Source organism: Heliconius melpomene, chromosome 12 (assembly GCF_056956725.1).
Source record: "Heliconius melpomene rosina isolate 202511_hmr_F chromosome 12, ASM5695672v1, whole genome shotgun sequence".
NCBI classification, from domain to species: domain Eukaryota; kingdom Metazoa; phylum Arthropoda; class Insecta; order Lepidoptera; family Nymphalidae; genus Heliconius; species Heliconius melpomene.
The window spans coordinates 14790709-14807826 of record NC_140400.1 but is presented as its reverse complement, the minus strand read 5'-3'; the positions used below and the strand labels follow the sequence as shown (position 1 = coordinate 14807826).

Sequence of the window (17118 nt, the reverse complement as noted above, 5' to 3'; positions counted from 1 at the left end):
TATTTTGACTTTTGACAATGACAGATTGCTAATAGGAAATTCAGTACACATAACTAAAAATGTCTATTTTAACGCGGTTAGGACAATCTATAATAAAACAATCGATAGTTTCATCTTCTGTACGTTCAATATCAACAACTAAACAATTAAATCTCAAAGAACGTATGTAATACACTATAATATTGAAAGTGTAACATAACCTTAAAATCTTTCACTAAGACAAATTATATTTTACAGTTCGCGAACATAAAGAAGGCACAACGCTGGTGGTAGAAGGAATAGATGTTCCTTCTCCGCGTTCACAATATTTAGTACGCGCTGAAAACTTTATAGACTTGGCTCATGATGGAGAAAACTGTCAAACCTGCTATATGTGCGCTTTAAAGCTAAATGTAAAACACACTGATGTTTTGATCCTTAGCCAGTTTGTACGATCGGATGGGTGCATGTTGCCTCGCCGTATAACAAAGCTGTGTCGTCGACAGCAGAAGAAAATTGGTAAAATGGTCACAATGGCTCAGAAAGCAGGTTAGTTTCACTAATTATTTTATAGGATTTTTAACTTCTCGATTTATGTATATGTTTACTATCCTGTGGTAAGTAGAGAAAACCTAGTGTGTAAACATTTTTGAGTACCAGCGCTCAGTGCAGTACTGTCTACCAGGGTGTAGAAAAAGAAATGCAGTACAATATCACAATCCAGCATGTTATTAGATAGAAACATTTAATAAACCAGTTGTGGCATAGGGATATAAAGTGTGACTGTAAACATGACTGGTTGTGGTTATCCTCACTTGAGAAAATGGAATATTGATTTAAATTTATAATTCCATTTCTCTGTCTACTCTGCTGTGTGTGGGATACTGTGTAAAGCTGATTTAATTTAATAAGCCAACACCTTTTAAGTATATATTTTTTTAGATACTTGAAAGAAAATTATTTATGTTAATACTTTTAGGTCAATATAACTAAAACAACCCTTTTGGACATTAACATTATTGTTTTCTTCTCATTATATAAAATATTCTACTTTATTTATTAATCTATTTATATATTTACAATCTAGAAATCTAAACATTTTAAAAATTTTTGTATTTAAAAAAAGTAATATTCTCATACAGAATAAAGTGCCTCTCTACATACTTCCCCTTTATCTCTTTAATTACTAATTAACGTAATTATGAAACTAATTCAGTTGAATTTAATATAAATTTTTTCTTTTTAGGTTTGATGATAAATTTGACTCCATCTTACTGTAAAAAGGATCCTAAGCAGAGATTTGGCCCTAAGAAATTTAATACATACTTTGATGAGAAAACAATATTTATGAAATATATACCAAAACCTACTGATAGATTTAAGAGATAAAATTTAATAATAATAAGTTTGAAATGTAGATAATTAAATAATAAATCTTATAAATAGATTTAGTTTTGTTTTTAAAATAAAACCTGCTTTAAGAAAATTGAAAACTTCTTTTGTAAAACTTGCTTTTTATATGTTATTTACATGGAGTACTGTTCTCATCTCTATATTCTGTTGCATCCCAGTATCATCTTGAACTATTTGATCACATTCAACATAGAGCCATTCAAATCCTTGGGGATCCCATGATCTGTGTCCCATGGCTTGACATTTTGGCTTTGTGTAGAGACGTCTCCTCATTGTGTATTCTCTACTGGTTTTATCAAGGGGAGTGTTTTGATGGCCTATCTGCTTGTTGAGTGGCAGGACTCAATGCTCAGCTTTGCCTTGACACCAGAGCAGAGAAATGAAATAAACTATTTATTTAAATTCAAAGACATAATAAATATAAGTTTTGCATTCTCTTAATGAATAAAGGTTAAAATAATTATGTTCTTGCACTAAAAAAAAATATGATTAGCTGATAACGGCGGAGCTCAACTCGGCTCTTTTTGTCCTGTAACCAAAGCAAGTTAATGAAATAATTAATGCCCCCGAGTGGTAATAGAATACACGGTCGTCCTCCGATGCGCTTCCACGACTATATTAAAATATGAAAATAAAACAAATAAATATAATTGCATATTTTATTTCGTTGTCTATTCATTTAAATTCACTAGAATAATTCCATATTAGACATCAATTTCAAACATTTACAGTATTCATAATACATTACAATCTCACAATATTAGGTCTAACAATATAATACGATATATTTTAGCAACACTGAATTTTAGCAAAACACTTAAAGTTAGTTTTTTACTTTTTAATTATAATGTCCGCTAGAAACTTCATGGATAACCAATTTGTATAATTTTAAATGAAATCTATATATAATGAGATATAAATACGTAACAAATCATGTATGATTGAACGCAAAAAATTTTTTGAACCCAAATAAATTTAGTAACAATTATTTGTGAAATAATGAAAATATACTAAAATCGAGATCATCGTTTTCTTGAATATGGTTTTTATTTTCAATCTATAAGTAAAGTCTAAGATCATATTTACTTTAAACATATCATATATTTTTTTGTGATCCAACTAATTCCATTAAATATTAGAACATATTGGTAATATTTAAAAATGAAAGTTTAAATAGACAATTAACTATATCTATTATTTTGGTACATATGATCAATTCAAATAGTAATGCAACTTAGAAATTAATTGTTTTGTGTTAATTACAAAATTAAGTTTATAATAATATTAAAAGAGAAGCGACAGTATGTTGAGGAATAAAAAAAAACGAATTTTCAATACATACTCAATTATTGTTACAAATTTTTTATAAAAATTTTATAATTTTTTAAAAACCATTGTCAGCATAAAATTCTCACTAAATTCATTTTTTTATCACAAATTAAATTAGATATGCCAAAACATACAATCTAAGATTAAAAGTACACATTATTAAAACATGATATATAGAAAATAAAACATTCATATAAACATATGGTATGGTCGACGAGTCATGGCCGTCTTTTGCTCATTATACACTTGGGAGGTAAATAATGAAAAGTAAGAAAAAATCCTAAAATCAAATCTGTGCAGCCATCTACAGCTAACTTTGGTGCGACCACCACTCGTCGAGTACTACAATAAGGTAGACCTTAAAAAATTATCGCAGTCTCAGACACTGACTCTTTGTTTTTGGTGTTGTATGACACGACGGACATCACAGCCTTTCATATAGATATAAATAACCAAGGTCTTTTGGGGGGTTTTCTGAGAGAGCAACCTGGCAACAAAAATATTTTATTTTATTATTAATAAACAGGAATAATTACATATAATATAAAAAACATATTGTTATGTAATAAAAAAAATGATTTCTTATAGGTAATCTACAAATTAAATTCTTATAAAGGTAGTGTATGCTACAAATATTAAATAATTAAAACATGTAAACTGTTTAACAAAACTGTTAATTATTTATTAATAATCATAAAGGTAAAATAACACAAGTAAATAATATAAAATGAGGTATATACCTTATTGTCATTAAATATGATCCACCGTCCCTCATGCAGTATGTGGCAAACGTAGTGGCCGACCATCGTCGACGTGCCCATGTGGGAGATGAACGCTACTAATTTATATTCTGAAATCACATTGTAAACATAATAAATCGATCAAAAATTGAAGAAAGAAGAAATATATATAAAAAGAGCTATATTCCTAAAATTTTGTTTTCAGTTTTAAATACGACAATAGGCAGAGTGAACCTAGTGTCATGACACTCCGTTCTCCATTTTCCGCCTGATTTCAAGATTATGCGTGACGCGTGGCATAATCAAACGCCGTGCTTTATCCTATCTGAGCGAGGAAATAAAAATAATCCTCGTGTGGGAATCGAACTCACAACCATCGCGCAGTCAGATGCGGTCTCACTTGGTTTCACTACACCATATTGGTTTCAGATCCCTAAGTAATTGATTTAAATAGACTAGGAAAAATAGTTTAATGCTTCTAAAAACTTACTCTCAGGCCCATCCCTACATCCCAAGCCACGGTCGGCCGCAGTAGAAGCGGGCTCACACTCGTTCGCGGTTGAGGCATCATCTGCATCCAGTTGGTCAGCGTGACTAAATATCCAGTCTAGTGCTCTTGCTACGTCGCCATTGGTCGCCCTTAACGCTTTAACCGCTTGAGCGGATGTGAACCCCATACTAGTTATTTGTTGAAGAGTCGCTTCGTCCACTGGTGCTGATGCTTGTGCGGCTGTGGGGAAATGATTGGCTAGTATATAAATTATAAACTTTAAATATTTTTCTAAACTTATAAGTTATTTTTAAAATTTACCAATATGTTTTGAATATATCTACATTGTACATGTAATGATAATTTTTACTAGTTATACATATCCATCAAAATAAAGGGTTATTATTATTGTCACCTTGTGTACCGGGTGGTTCAAACTTATTCTCAAAGTCCCAATCAGTCATATGCTCCATAAGCCAGTTGGACGCCGCCTCCATGCTTGAGTTGTTTGTGTAGTAGAGGGACTTCTTGCATGCTTCGATTGGGAAACCCATGTCTAACTGCAATATAAAAGTTATTATAGTTAAGTATTAAGTATCTGAAGTAACTCTGACCGCAGGTACTATACGTAATATCGAAATAATTAAAGTGGTCTCAAATAAGACTATTTTTTAAAATTGAACATTCAAAACAAACTTTTCAACTGTTATATATACATATAATATTATCGATGTCAGTATAGAAAGAAAATGTAATTGCATAATGAAAACTCACAAGCTTAGCCATCCAATCCTCATTGTAAACTGGTGCTGGTGTGTCTGCTGTATCAGGTAGAAGGGCTTCATCAGGCTGAACACCTCTGCCTCGGAGACAGCTTAAATCTACCTGAATATTATGACAGTATAAAAAATATTTTAGATGTTATTATAATAAATGAAAGAAAAAAGAGTGTTTTATCACGATGTTTGAATAAAAAGTATTCAGAGTTAATCTTAACCAATAATGTGATTTTAAATTAAATAAGCATAGCATCAACTTGAATGAGTAACTGACTAATACAGTTATATATAAATCTATAATCATTTACATCTAGTTTCAGGCAAAAGGTATGCATAATATATGCATGTACAAAGTAAACGATTTTTCTTCAGTTTCACACTGTGTCCCTATATAAAAAAAAAAATATTTTTAATTAATTTGCAAGCCTTTTTATCATTTTTATCATAGAGTCAGGCTTAATATAGCCTAGCTCCTACAACATTTATATGGGAAAGCCTTCGCTACAAAAATTAAATTGAAATAAAAAAGCGAGAAAGAGAGAAACTTTGTGAGAAAGAATATCAACTTTCTAAATACAAACCTCCCAAGGCATATCAACAGCCACGTCCAACTTAGCAGGAGTCCAATCTTCCTTAATGGTAAATTTCTTTAGCTGAATCATTAAATAGTCAGGGAAAGTCGCGAGACGAGTTATTCTGTTATAAAAAAAAGAGAGGAAAAAAATATTAAATATGTAAAAAAAAGAGGCAAAAAGGATTGGTATTGACAAGTTTTTTTTAAATGTTGTGCCAAAAATATTTTTTTTAATGCAATTTGAGATCACACTACCAAATCATACTCTCAAAATAGATTTTTCGAATATTCTTAATAATAAATTAAACTAAAAAAATATATTTTTTATAATATCGATATTTTAAAAAATATTAATCTTTTTGAATTATTAATTCATATGTACATCTTTTTATATTTTTTCTCAATGCTCATCGCCCACAAATAACAAAGTTTTAAGATATTTTTTATAAAAAATTTACTCTACTTACTTTCGTGCGGTAACTTTCTTATTTAGAGCTGAACTATAGAACTGTTCTACGACTTCCTCCTTCATGAAGCTATCTAGACACGCTTGGAATGGGATGTGAGGACGCACCACTTGAGATGGATCTCTAAAATCAAAATAATGCTAGATAAATAATATTAAATATATTTTTTTTATGAACAAGTATGCCTTTTTCTTAATTTTCTATATATTTTGTGATTCTGAGATTAGAGTGAACAACAACTGTGAAGGTATAATATATAAATGACATAATGACATTTTACATAGTTGACAGACAGTAATAGTGACATGACCAATATTGATGTGTGTTGATAGTGATATAAAAATATAATTATTCATTTCAGTTTCACATATTTAGCTACTTCGAAAGTAATGAGATCAGCCTAGTAAGTTACTTGTATGAGGTACTAGTACTTGTAAGAGGAGGACGCGCGCTTTCATAAGACTTTATACATTTGTTATGGAAACAAAATAAAATAAAATAAATTTACACTTTACAATACAAAATTTATAGAAAAAGAAACAAAAATTATGTATATAGATAAATTTAATACTAACATAAAACTAAAAAGTAAATTCTAAAGTAAAGGCGTGTGTGTTTGTGCATGCGTGTGTGAGCGTGTGTGTGTGTTGTATACAGCAAAAAACATACATCCTCTGTCCAACATTCTCCGCCTCAGCCCTCCGTCTCTCGTACTCGCGCACAGCAGCGTCGTTGTCTGCGGCGGCCACCGGCACCGGCAGCGGCAAGTGTTGTTCGGCGCGCGCCGTGTATCTAACTCCGAGGGACTCTGTACATTGCACGCGTTCTTCTACTGCAAAACGGAGACATTCCGCGGGATTGCTTTTATGACGACTGTGGCGCTGGAATATGAATAATGTGCATAGCAGAGAGCTTAGAGTATAATTTCGTTAAGTAAAAAATTCCACAAAAATATCAATCTTATCAAATAATTAACTCATAGTCTTTTTGTAATTAGTAATTACACTTGAGACAAAAAATCACCATATTTCTTATAATTTATCACCTTTATATTCAACCAAGACGAAAAAAAATGTACACATTTCTTTAACTTATCACTATTTACTTTCAAACAAAACTAACCTCAATAAGATTAAGCAAATGCAAATAAAACTCATTTGCATCCTGTTGTCTTTTGGTGGAAAATTCTGCATGTCCCTTGGCGACCACACGTCGGTACATGTGAGGAGACACTCCCGCCTGCCAGCCATCCGCTTCGGCCGGGAACGAGTACCGACCGGACACTAGGCCTACACCGAGTTTGGCACTATTTAAAACAATGAAAAAAAAAATTGTTTAAATTTATTATAGCCAAAATGAAATTATACATTGGAATTCTATACTATTAAAAATAAGAAAAATAACTTACGTCTGTACATCAAAATCATTGGCCGGATCTTCCGGGAACATGGAAAATATTTCCGGCGCCCCTTCCACATAACGCCGTACGAAATCAGGCATCCTGAACAGCACCTGAAAGCAATAAAACATGTTGGAATATATTTTTTTATGAAAGACGATACGTTTTGTTAACTGTTACGTGGTAGAAGTATGTAAGATGTAAGAGAGATCGCTCTATAGTTCACTAAATGATCTCGGCCTTTCTATAGAATTTGGTGTCGTTTTCGAGAAGAACTCGAATGTGTATGTGAGAGTTAATGTATATTTAAAGAGGCCCTTAAACCTACACTTTTATCGCAAATCTCAGGCACTGATCTCAACTTCTCATCACGCAATGGGTCGCAAACTGTGTGGTGTATAGAGAACGGAGTGTCTTAACATACATAATATGGATACAATCGTACCTGCACAACACTATTGACATAACAGGAGTTCCCCAAATTATTCAGGCCAGTCAATCTCGGTCCATGTAGTGGGCGTAGGGCTGTACCAGACTCCTGAAGGGCACTCCACTCTCCGCTACGACGGTTCAGCTCCAGCTCCAGTTCTACCATTGATTTGTCTGTCTGTTGAGTGGTAAATTAGAAATAACGTAATTATAAACAAACTTTCAAAGCTTTTTAATGCTTATCCGGCTAGCAGCAGTCATTGCTCAATAGCACAAGCGTGTGACTGTAATCGGCGTTGAATTCTGCCCCTCAATAAGCAATGCTTCAAAAATTCAGTGTAAAGTGAGGAATGGAGTGTTTTACACAAGATTTCCTCTGCTCACTATGCGGAATACAGCGTCACATTAAAAAAAAGAGTACCTTCTCCAACTGTTGTACATTGATGCCAAAATGCTTTAAATGATCTGCCAGATAAGGATCTTCCATCATGTCGTCTTCCACATAAGAATACACATCGCCCTTGCCATCAGCTGTTATTGTACCCAGTTTGACTGCCAACGGATATCCAGTTTGACGGTAGTGTTCCACCTGGGGATTGAGGAAAGTAATATTATTTATTTATGTTAAATAATGTTGGATTACAGATTCATTTCTAGTTGGGGCAAACTTTATTTATTGTAAATAATATGCGTTTTCTTCTCAATGAAGTTCGACAAAGTAAGTAAATAATGGGGATATGAATAATATATAATATGAATAATATATAATATTAATATTATTATTGTTTAATTGTCAAAACAAGTAGGTATAGAAAGCGCAATATTATCAGTAACCCCCTAAACACAATAGTAAAAAAACCTTATAACATTACAAAAAAAATTATAAAAAACCAACTTACAGCATGATCATTCCCTCCAGAACCATCAAAGAAGCGTCTCCCACACAGTATTGAGCCGTCCGTCAGATTTAGCCACAAATTGTTTGTCAGATCACACTTTGCACATTTCCAACCCGTTGGGGGTATTTTGACACCATTGTCTAATTGATTTAGAATTACTGCGTGACTGTTGAAACATAAAATAGAATAGAGTAGAACTTACAGCAAATACAAATTTTAAATAAAACATATGTTTTTAAATTTATAAAGTAAAAATAAACATTAATTTGTAACTTTGTTGTATTACTTAGGCAACTGTTTAGCACTAAATTAAGCAACAGAGAAACAAAATTATTAACGAAAAGAATTACAAACTCACTTCAAAGTAAGAACACAATCTAACCCCGCCCTATAATAAGTGAAGTGCGGGAAAATAAATAAGTTGTAACAAATGTATAATAATGTCAACATAACTTAATGAGAATATAATTATGGTATACTTGGTGTTCTTTTTTTCTAAGTGGAATAACACTTTAAAATTCTAGTTAATTAAAATTACAAGAAAAATATTTATGAATTGATCATGAGTAACATTAAGTTTAAATTATTATTTATAAGCTTGAAAGTTAAAGTATATTTACAGTAATATATTGACTTTAGTCGACTTACACAGATACTTCACGTTTCTCGCCATCCCACGTTCCACTCAGAGCTTCCATCTCAGCTACTTTGAAAGGCGACTCTGCTTCCAGAACACCTTGTACCGATTTTTTGATCTTAAATATTTCATTATAATTAATATTTAAGGCCGTAGTAGCGCATGCGGTTGTGGGTTCAGTTCGATTCCAACTCGGGGGATTGAATTATTATTTATAAAAAAATTTGTTCTGGCACCACGGTAAAAAACCCGGCGTTGTTCCTCTATTCAACACTCAAAACCTCCAGAGACAGGCGGAAAGTGGGGAACAGAGTGTCGTAACACTAAGTTCCCTCTCCTACCCTGCTGTATGCGGGATACAGTGTGAAGCTGACATACATTTTAATACAAAATTATACAGGAGGATGGAAGCGTCTGCGCTTCTTTTACGGGAACAGCATATAGGGTAAAATATTTCAAACCCATACCTAAACCTACCTAAAGAAATTAATCAAGATACCTCAACAGTTTAGATGTAGGATTTTTTTTCATTTCGCAATGTTTATTCATACTGTATTTCTTGTGACGTATTTAGGAATGGATAATAATAACGTAAACACTTACTACAAAAATACTACTAAAAGTTAAACAACTTTAAGCTTTATCGCCAATACCACGAATCGATTTCGTGAATGAAGCTTGTGCGGCGGGGTCCCTTTGATAGGTTTATGCTGCGTGCGACATTCTTAACAAACGGTGTTTTATTTTTCAATGATAATTTTATTAATTATTTTGTTAGAAAAAACACTTTTGTTTTAAATGTATTAGGCTTTTATAGAGTAGTTAAACCTGTGGTTTTATTTAAAGTGGTGATGACAAAAACACTCTGTATACTCACAATTTCAGGTAAGCCATCGTTAGGCCACGGATAAGATTGGAAACCAGGTAAAACGACGACATTATAATGATCCGTGTACGTATATTTAGTTTTGTTACAGTCCGGGTCGAAGCCGCCCTCTACGCCGATCGCTAAACGAGTGATTTTTTTTTCTGGACCATCACCGGTTTTTTCTGGTTCTGGAATCTATACAGAATAGGATGAAATAAATGAGGAAATAAAATTATATAAAATAGGGGACGAAGTTCTAAGACATTCCGTTCAGCACTTGTGTCGAGTTTTCGAGACATTGCATGTTGAGTGACGGAACTCAACACGCTTGTTTTGTGAGCGAGAAATGAGTATTAATTCATTCTCCTAAGGGGGAATTCAATTTTTAATGTGCGGGTTCACATACGGCTACAAATTAGTCACATAAGTGTGATTAATACTTTGAAAAACATTAAAAAAATATGTAAAATTCTTAAATAATAATATCATTACTTGTAAGTTTCGTTAGCTTAGAATGTAAGAGAACAGACAAAAAAACGTTTTTATCTGTGAGTAGAGGTACATATATAAACAGTAGGTTTTTACAATTAGGATTTTGGGTTGTATTCTCTACTATATGAAATAAAATTAAGGTAATTTTTTTACTTATATATATAAAAGTGAGAATATATAATGACAAAAAACAGATTATGCAGGATTACACACTAAGATGACAATATTATATGTAAAAAAATAATAATATAAAATACAATCAAATAATTTTATACTTACAGGTTTCTTCTCTCTAAATATATGTAGGAAGACAGCATTGCCTGTCTTTTGGAAGTACTGTTCCACATAATTACGACCAAAACCAAGAAAAGAGGTTAGTGAAACATAGAGACCAGTTTCTGACTCCTGAAAAAATTTATAGCAATATTACAAAATATAATATAAAAGAGATTATGAGATTATTTTTTTTTGAAATATAACATAGTGTTGACACTCAATTTTACACTTACACTTTATAACCATTTTTATGGAAATCAACACTGTATCGTCAAATGGGACATTGCGCCAGTGTAGAGTTAGTTTTAAAAATACTTAACATAATTTGGTCTTATAATTTAAAGAGATAAACTAATGGTTTGGGGTTAAAATAAAAAAAAAATCATTAATTATTCAAAGTTTCTATTTTCAGTACAAGTGATTTCTTTATTCAATTTATTTAAAGAGGAATTTAAGAGGAAATATTCAAGTTTTTATTCAAACAAATTAGTGAAAACTACTAAACATAAAAAAAGCTATTTCAAAGCTATAATATGTAATGATAAGACCTTAAAAAGCCCCTATAATTTGCATACTGATAATATATTGCCATAGGGACTCGTGCAAAATCATAGGGGTTCAAATCTGTATACACAGTCAGTTGGAACAGAACAGCAAAATGGTTAAGACTATTGACTTATATTTAGGAATATTCCTCATTTTATGTGGTTTTGGAATAAGCTTACTAAATTTAAAAAGCTGGATGTCGACTAAAAATAAGTTTGCTAATATACTTTTGTCTGAGAATATTTTACTTATGTGTGTAGGTGTAACATTTATGTGTCGTGCTATATTCTCTACCAAGCCTGGTAATGTAGAGATGGATGGAGTAGATCTAAGAATGGCTGAAATAAGTTCGAGTGTAATAAAAAACATAAATGTGAAATGTGGTTTTGCATCTCTTCTACTAAGCTATGGGCCCTATGTGGTTTCTTTGGTAAACAGCTTCTTAGGACTTATCATAGATAATTATATGCACTACAAAATGCTATGGGATGTTAAGAAAAAAAATGAAGAAGATATAGTTCAAGAAATTGGTGAAACTTCTAGAAATGTTACTGAAGTGAAACACATAAAATTCAGTAGGGTAACAGATTTTTGGAAAAAATATTCATCGTTCATTACAATTGTTTTGCAATGGATTATACCAATCTTAATAACTCTCTTTATGTATCCTATGAATGTTAAAGAGATGTCTTTAGGTGAAGCAAGGAGTTTAGAAGGCACTTGTATGTCAATGTTAGATGTAACAAAGGAATCCTGTTACTTCAATAGTACATGGCTTAATACAACAGAATCTGAAGAATTACTTAAATATATACCAGCTCCATTAAACTATTTAGAAATAATAGAAAACGATCAGTTAGATACAAATGAGACAAGACAATTAGACACTATTCTCAGTAATGTGCTGAGTGTTCTTAGAAATTTCAATAATAATTCAGATTTTGAATTTACAAATGTTACTAAATCATTTAGAAGGCCAAAAATAGATGAGAAGTGCATGAAAATTTGTTTTACTGACAATAAGAGTTTGCTTGTATATATGTTTGCACTTGCTTTTCTAAGCTATTTTGTTCCAATAACAATATCTGTAGTGATTCTAACCAAAATTCATATAATGCAAGTGAATAGACCTAATGCTAAGACATATGTAACTAGAGAACTTTTATATAACATAGTATTTTGGACACCAGTTATGTTTGATACATTTTTGTCACTAATAATGTGCTCTTTTTCCATGCATGGCACTAAAACATCATTTTTTAACATAGTAGCAAATGTGTATCAAGCTGTTAAGAATTTTATGAACACAAGATATTTTAAAGAAAATGTAATTGTCCCAAAATAGGTTGTAAATTGCTTCATATCAGAACATTCTTATAATAGAATGTGAAAAGAATTTAAATGTTAGTAATATATTTTGAAATTATTCATTGTCTGCAGTAAAATTGAGAGTAAAATTTATCGTCTTTTTATTGTAAACTAAATTGATTTTGTTAAATCAAATCGATTTTTTATAAATTATAAAACAGAAAGTATGTCTTTAGTTTTTTTGATAGGTTAAGTTTAATTTATACTACAGTAGAAATTTTATACCTTATTTAATCTCTTATATTTATCAATAATCTTTATTTTATCCTAGATCTAGAGGTTAGAAACAAAATGCAACTCACCGGATTGTCAAAAGAATATACACACTCATCCTTGTAGACCAACTGCTGGGAAGTTGGTATTTTAATTTTAGATAAATGTGGAGTAAGGAGATCTAATGAAGCCATCCTGGTGATACTATTTCACAAAAAATAGTTTTGGTTTATATTTTATTGAATAAATATAGTTCTGCGGCGTCGATCTACTATCTAAATTTATACTTAGTGACGTTCTTGCGACGGGAACATAAATATTATTTCGATACATAAAACAACATGACAAATGTCAATTATTTATAGTAATCGATATTTCCAAAAAAAAAACTGAATAAGTAAATGAATCAAGAATATAAATCTTAGAGTTTATGAAACATAAAAAGTATGATGAAATATAAAAAAATCTATATTAATCTGGAAATATTTTTTGTTATATTTATTAATGTATAATAGTCTGACTAATCATTCACTTTAATATAATCATATTTACGTAGCTAATATAATATGCTACAAATTATTTTATACGTATCTTTTCAATCAAGCATTCTCCTATTGTTTAATTTTGTCCCTTTTTTAACGTACAAACTCCTTTGTGTGTTCTTCATATAACGTAACATTAGTGAAGTGATAATTAGAGAACTGAACTACCATGCCAGAAATAAACGCTAATTCTTTAACGACTTTTACGCGCATAATGTTGTAGTGTGATATTATCTCTATATTTGTTTCGTATATCTTCGTACACAATTTATTTTTGCACGAGTTTTTTTAAATTCTTTTTCTTACTTTATATTTTTTAAATATTTTGTTTAGTTTCAACAGCTAACAATGCCTTCAAATTACTTGATATGGCTTATAAATCAAAACATGTCTATATTAAATTGACTAAAATATCGATTTTAAAAGGACATCACTATCAGTGATATAGTTGTTGGTGTTACTAGCAATACGTATTAATAATTTTGTAATTTAATATTTTTATGTAATATCAAAAGAAAAAAATATTATGTTTTAGTTTAGGAGGCTAAAATCAATAAAAATAATTATACGTCGTTGAAAATGATTTATAATAATTAAAATATTTTGTATGTTTATTTTGTGTTATTTTTTATGATTATTATGGTTCATATGACATGTCCTAGTAACAACACTACGTTTGGTTATCAGGATCAAATGTCAAATGTTATCAAACAAAGTTTTCTTATTTACTTTTTGAACTTTGGTCTATACTTTTAATTACTTAAGTAAGCATAAGTAAATCTTATAATACTCAATAATGGTTCTGAGATTATATTACGATTTGATGTCACAACCATCCAGGACGCTGTACATTTTACTAAACACGGCGAAATGTAATTTTGAATCAAAACTTGTTGACTTACGAAAAGGTAATAAATGAACAATGAAAATAATAAATGATTAAGTGTATTCTATTAATAACTATTGGAACATACAACGAACTTCTTAATATATCGATTAATTATAGTAGGTACTGGTGACAAATATTTTAATATTTATTTAATGTTTGCTTAACAGTTAATACTGAAAAGTTTTGACGTAGGTATATTTTTTTTGTTTACAGGAGAACATTTTTCAGAGGAATTCACAGCACTTAATAGGCTTCAAAAAGTGCCTGTTATTGAACATGATGGCTTTGTTTTGAGTGAAAGGTTTGTTTTATTATAAACAATACAAAAATGTTGAGAAGAAATATTATGATATTCTAAATAAATATTTATTTGATTTTAGTGTTGCCATTGTAAAGTACCTAGCTAGGGAAAATATAATACCTGCAAGTTTGTATCCTAAGGATAGTAAGCAACAAGCCCAAGTAGAAGAATTTTTGGAGTGGCAGCATATAGGCTTGCGACTGCATTGTGCTATGTTTTTCAGGGCCACGGTATGATTAAATTACAAAATTTTTTTTATCTTCATGCTGTAACCTACACATAGCAGGGTAGATAGAAGGAGCCTAGTGTTGAGACAGTCCATTCCTCACTCACAGCCCAATTTGAGACACTGTTTCATTCCCAAGCAATTCATTTCTCCAAGTGGGAATTTAACTCACAACCATGATGTTTATAGTAAGAAACTGTTTTTCTACACTATAACAGCTTCTACAGCACCTTGGTTGTAGCTGGTTACATCATAACAAATATCAAGAATAATCAATAATTTGCCCCTAATTTTATGTATAAAGAAAAATATATTAATATATTAGAATAGTGTTGAAGAATTAGTTTATAAATAATAGTGTATTATTTGATTAAAGATTATCTTGTGATTGGTGTTACAATCCATCAATCAACACTTAATGTCTCAGAGACAGTGGAGTAGCGAGCTTAACATGTGCCTTGGCAAAGTAGCAAAGTTTGCCCGGGCCCTCTCACTACGCCTCTGCTCAAATATGGATGGAAAATGTAGAATTGAGTGTCTTGACTAGAGGTTTGCAGTCTACTCTTCTATATGGGAAAAAGTTTGAAGCTACTTTTTATAAAATAAATCTAATGATACTCTTTAACAATACTATGTACCTTACAAACCTTAGAAACTTATGTCTTGTCATTTTCTTTTAGTACTTGGACCCTATTTTCACTGGTAAACAACCAGATGCAAAAACTAGACAAGGATATGAACAGCGAATGGTGTCAGCATTAAATGTATTTGAAACTAAGTGGTTAAACAATGGTACAGAATTCATAGCTGGCAATACAATTACTGTGGCCGATCTGTTTGCTGCTTGTGAATTGGAACAGCCAAGTATTTATTTTTTCATATAGCTCTAAAATCTTAAGCTGCTTATAACAGAAAAATTAATAAAACCTCATATAATTGCAAACTAAGCAACAACTAAAATTGTTCATCATGTTGCAGTGGCAAAGCATACCATCTTAAACAAGATTGTTTTGGGTTCATTTTCGATTTTGGGGAATGATTATATTTATAAATATTTTTGATTCCCCGTGTAGTAGATGAATTAATTTTGAATAGAGCATGGCATTAAGTTTTGCCACTTAATGTCTTAAAAATGAGACAGAAAGTGCAGAATGATATGTTTTAATTGCAGGTTCCTTCTACCATACATGAAAAAGTGTGAAGCTAAAAAAAAATAAAAAAATAGTCTTAAACATTTTACATGATTAAAAACTAATAACTATAAAAAAAATATTCCTGATATTTATACATTAGAACAGAAAAGTTACACTTGTATATATTATTTTAATTATATTCTTTCTAGGAATGGCTGGATATGACCCAGCAGACCATTTCAGTGGTATTTCGGTTTGGTGGAAGAAAGTGAAAAATCATTTTAACCCAATTTACGACGAAGCTCATGTTACAGTCAACAAAATAATTAATAAGAACAAGAAGGCGAAATTGTAAAAAAAAAATTCGTGCCATTGAGTGTTGTTGAGTACCACTCAGCACAAAATGATTCATTATTTTTGGGCATATGTGGAATACAACGTAAGCAAAAAAAAAAAATGGAATATGGCATAGGGCAGCTTAAAATAAAAATAATAATACTTTGTTATTTTTTTATACATTTTAATACTTATTACAGTTTCGGTGAGAAGAATGTAAGATTACATATTTTTTATTTTTCTTTGTATAATAATAAATATATTTTTTACTTTATTAAATACTAGTTTTATTTATACACTTTATTGTCTTGTCTTTTGGGGCACATGATATGACTAAATTAATTTCGATTCGATTAGATTCCCACTCAGGGAATGAGTTATTTATATTTCTTCGCTCTGATAACAACACAAAGTGCAGCATTGAGTGACGCAAATCAACGCTTAATGTCCTAAAGAATAGGGCATTGCGTGGGTTTTGTCTTAACACTAGGTTTTGCTACGTCTACCCTCCTATATGAAGTATGTTTGGGTGCGGTATGCTATATGCGGAATACACCCAAAAGCCAGAATGAAAATAATCATTTGACCACGTAGAGATTGGATCCGCTGCCATCGTTCCATCCACCGCTCACTAACCACTGCGCCACAGCTTCACGATGATGTCGGTAGTTTTCATTGTAACAATATCGTACAAAAAATCCAATTTTTTCACTTATTTCCAGCTATTGGCTTATTGACTCATCATAAAAAATTATGCTAGATATAATAAACATTTTTCAGCATCACACGTATC

At 31.1% G+C, this 17118-nt stretch overlaps 3 protein-coding genes across 4 annotated transcripts; 2 read left to right on the top strand and 1 right to left on the bottom strand.

The window, feature by feature from the left end:
- mRpS18A (mitochondrial ribosomal protein S18A) lies at positions 1-1427 on the top strand. Its single transcript, XM_085194567.1, has 3 exons — positions 1-162; positions 238-528; positions 1226-1427. Exons 1-3 carry the CDS (start codon positions 60-62, stop codon positions 1366-1368), a joined length of 537 nt encoding a protein of 178 aa, XP_085050693.1. The 5' UTR covers positions 1-59; the 3' UTR covers positions 1369-1427.
- Positions 1428-2037: 610 nt separating this feature from the next.
- On the bottom strand, positions 2038-13212 carry Usp5 (ubiquitin specific protease 5). The gene is made up of 17 exons (XM_085194565.1): positions 12988-13212; positions 10775-10900; positions 10013-10198; positions 9147-9253; positions 8499-8664; positions 8021-8188; positions 7616-7777; positions 7180-7283; positions 6894-7077; positions 6441-6652; positions 5772-5894; positions 5312-5426; positions 4726-4836; positions 4367-4511; positions 3952-4191; positions 3462-3571; positions 2038-3208 (listed from the first exon to the last, which is right to left on the bottom strand). Exons 1-17 carry the CDS (start codon positions 13090-13092, stop codon positions 3146-3148), a joined length of 2427 nt encoding a protein of 808 aa, XP_085050691.1. The 5' UTR covers positions 13093-13212; the 3' UTR covers positions 2038-3145.
- Positions 13213-14104: 892 nt separating this feature from the next.
- On the top strand, positions 14105-16604 carry LOC146534102 (glutathione S-transferase theta-1-like). Of its 2 annotated transcripts, none has more exons than XM_085194711.1 (5): positions 14105-14348; positions 14543-14630; positions 14710-14860; positions 15537-15720; positions 16199-16604. In XM_085194711.1, exons 1-5 carry the CDS (start codon positions 14237-14239, stop codon positions 16342-16344), a joined length of 681 nt encoding a protein of 226 aa, XP_085050837.1. In that variant the 5' UTR covers positions 14105-14236; the 3' UTR covers positions 16345-16604. The 2 variants fall into 2 exon arrangements, with proteins under 2 accessions (XP_085050837.1, XP_085050838.1); XM_085194712.1 differs by lacking the exon at positions 14105-14348 and adding an exon at positions 14361-14445 and having other exon boundaries at positions 14522-14630.
- Positions 16605-17118: the final 514 nt, after the last annotated feature.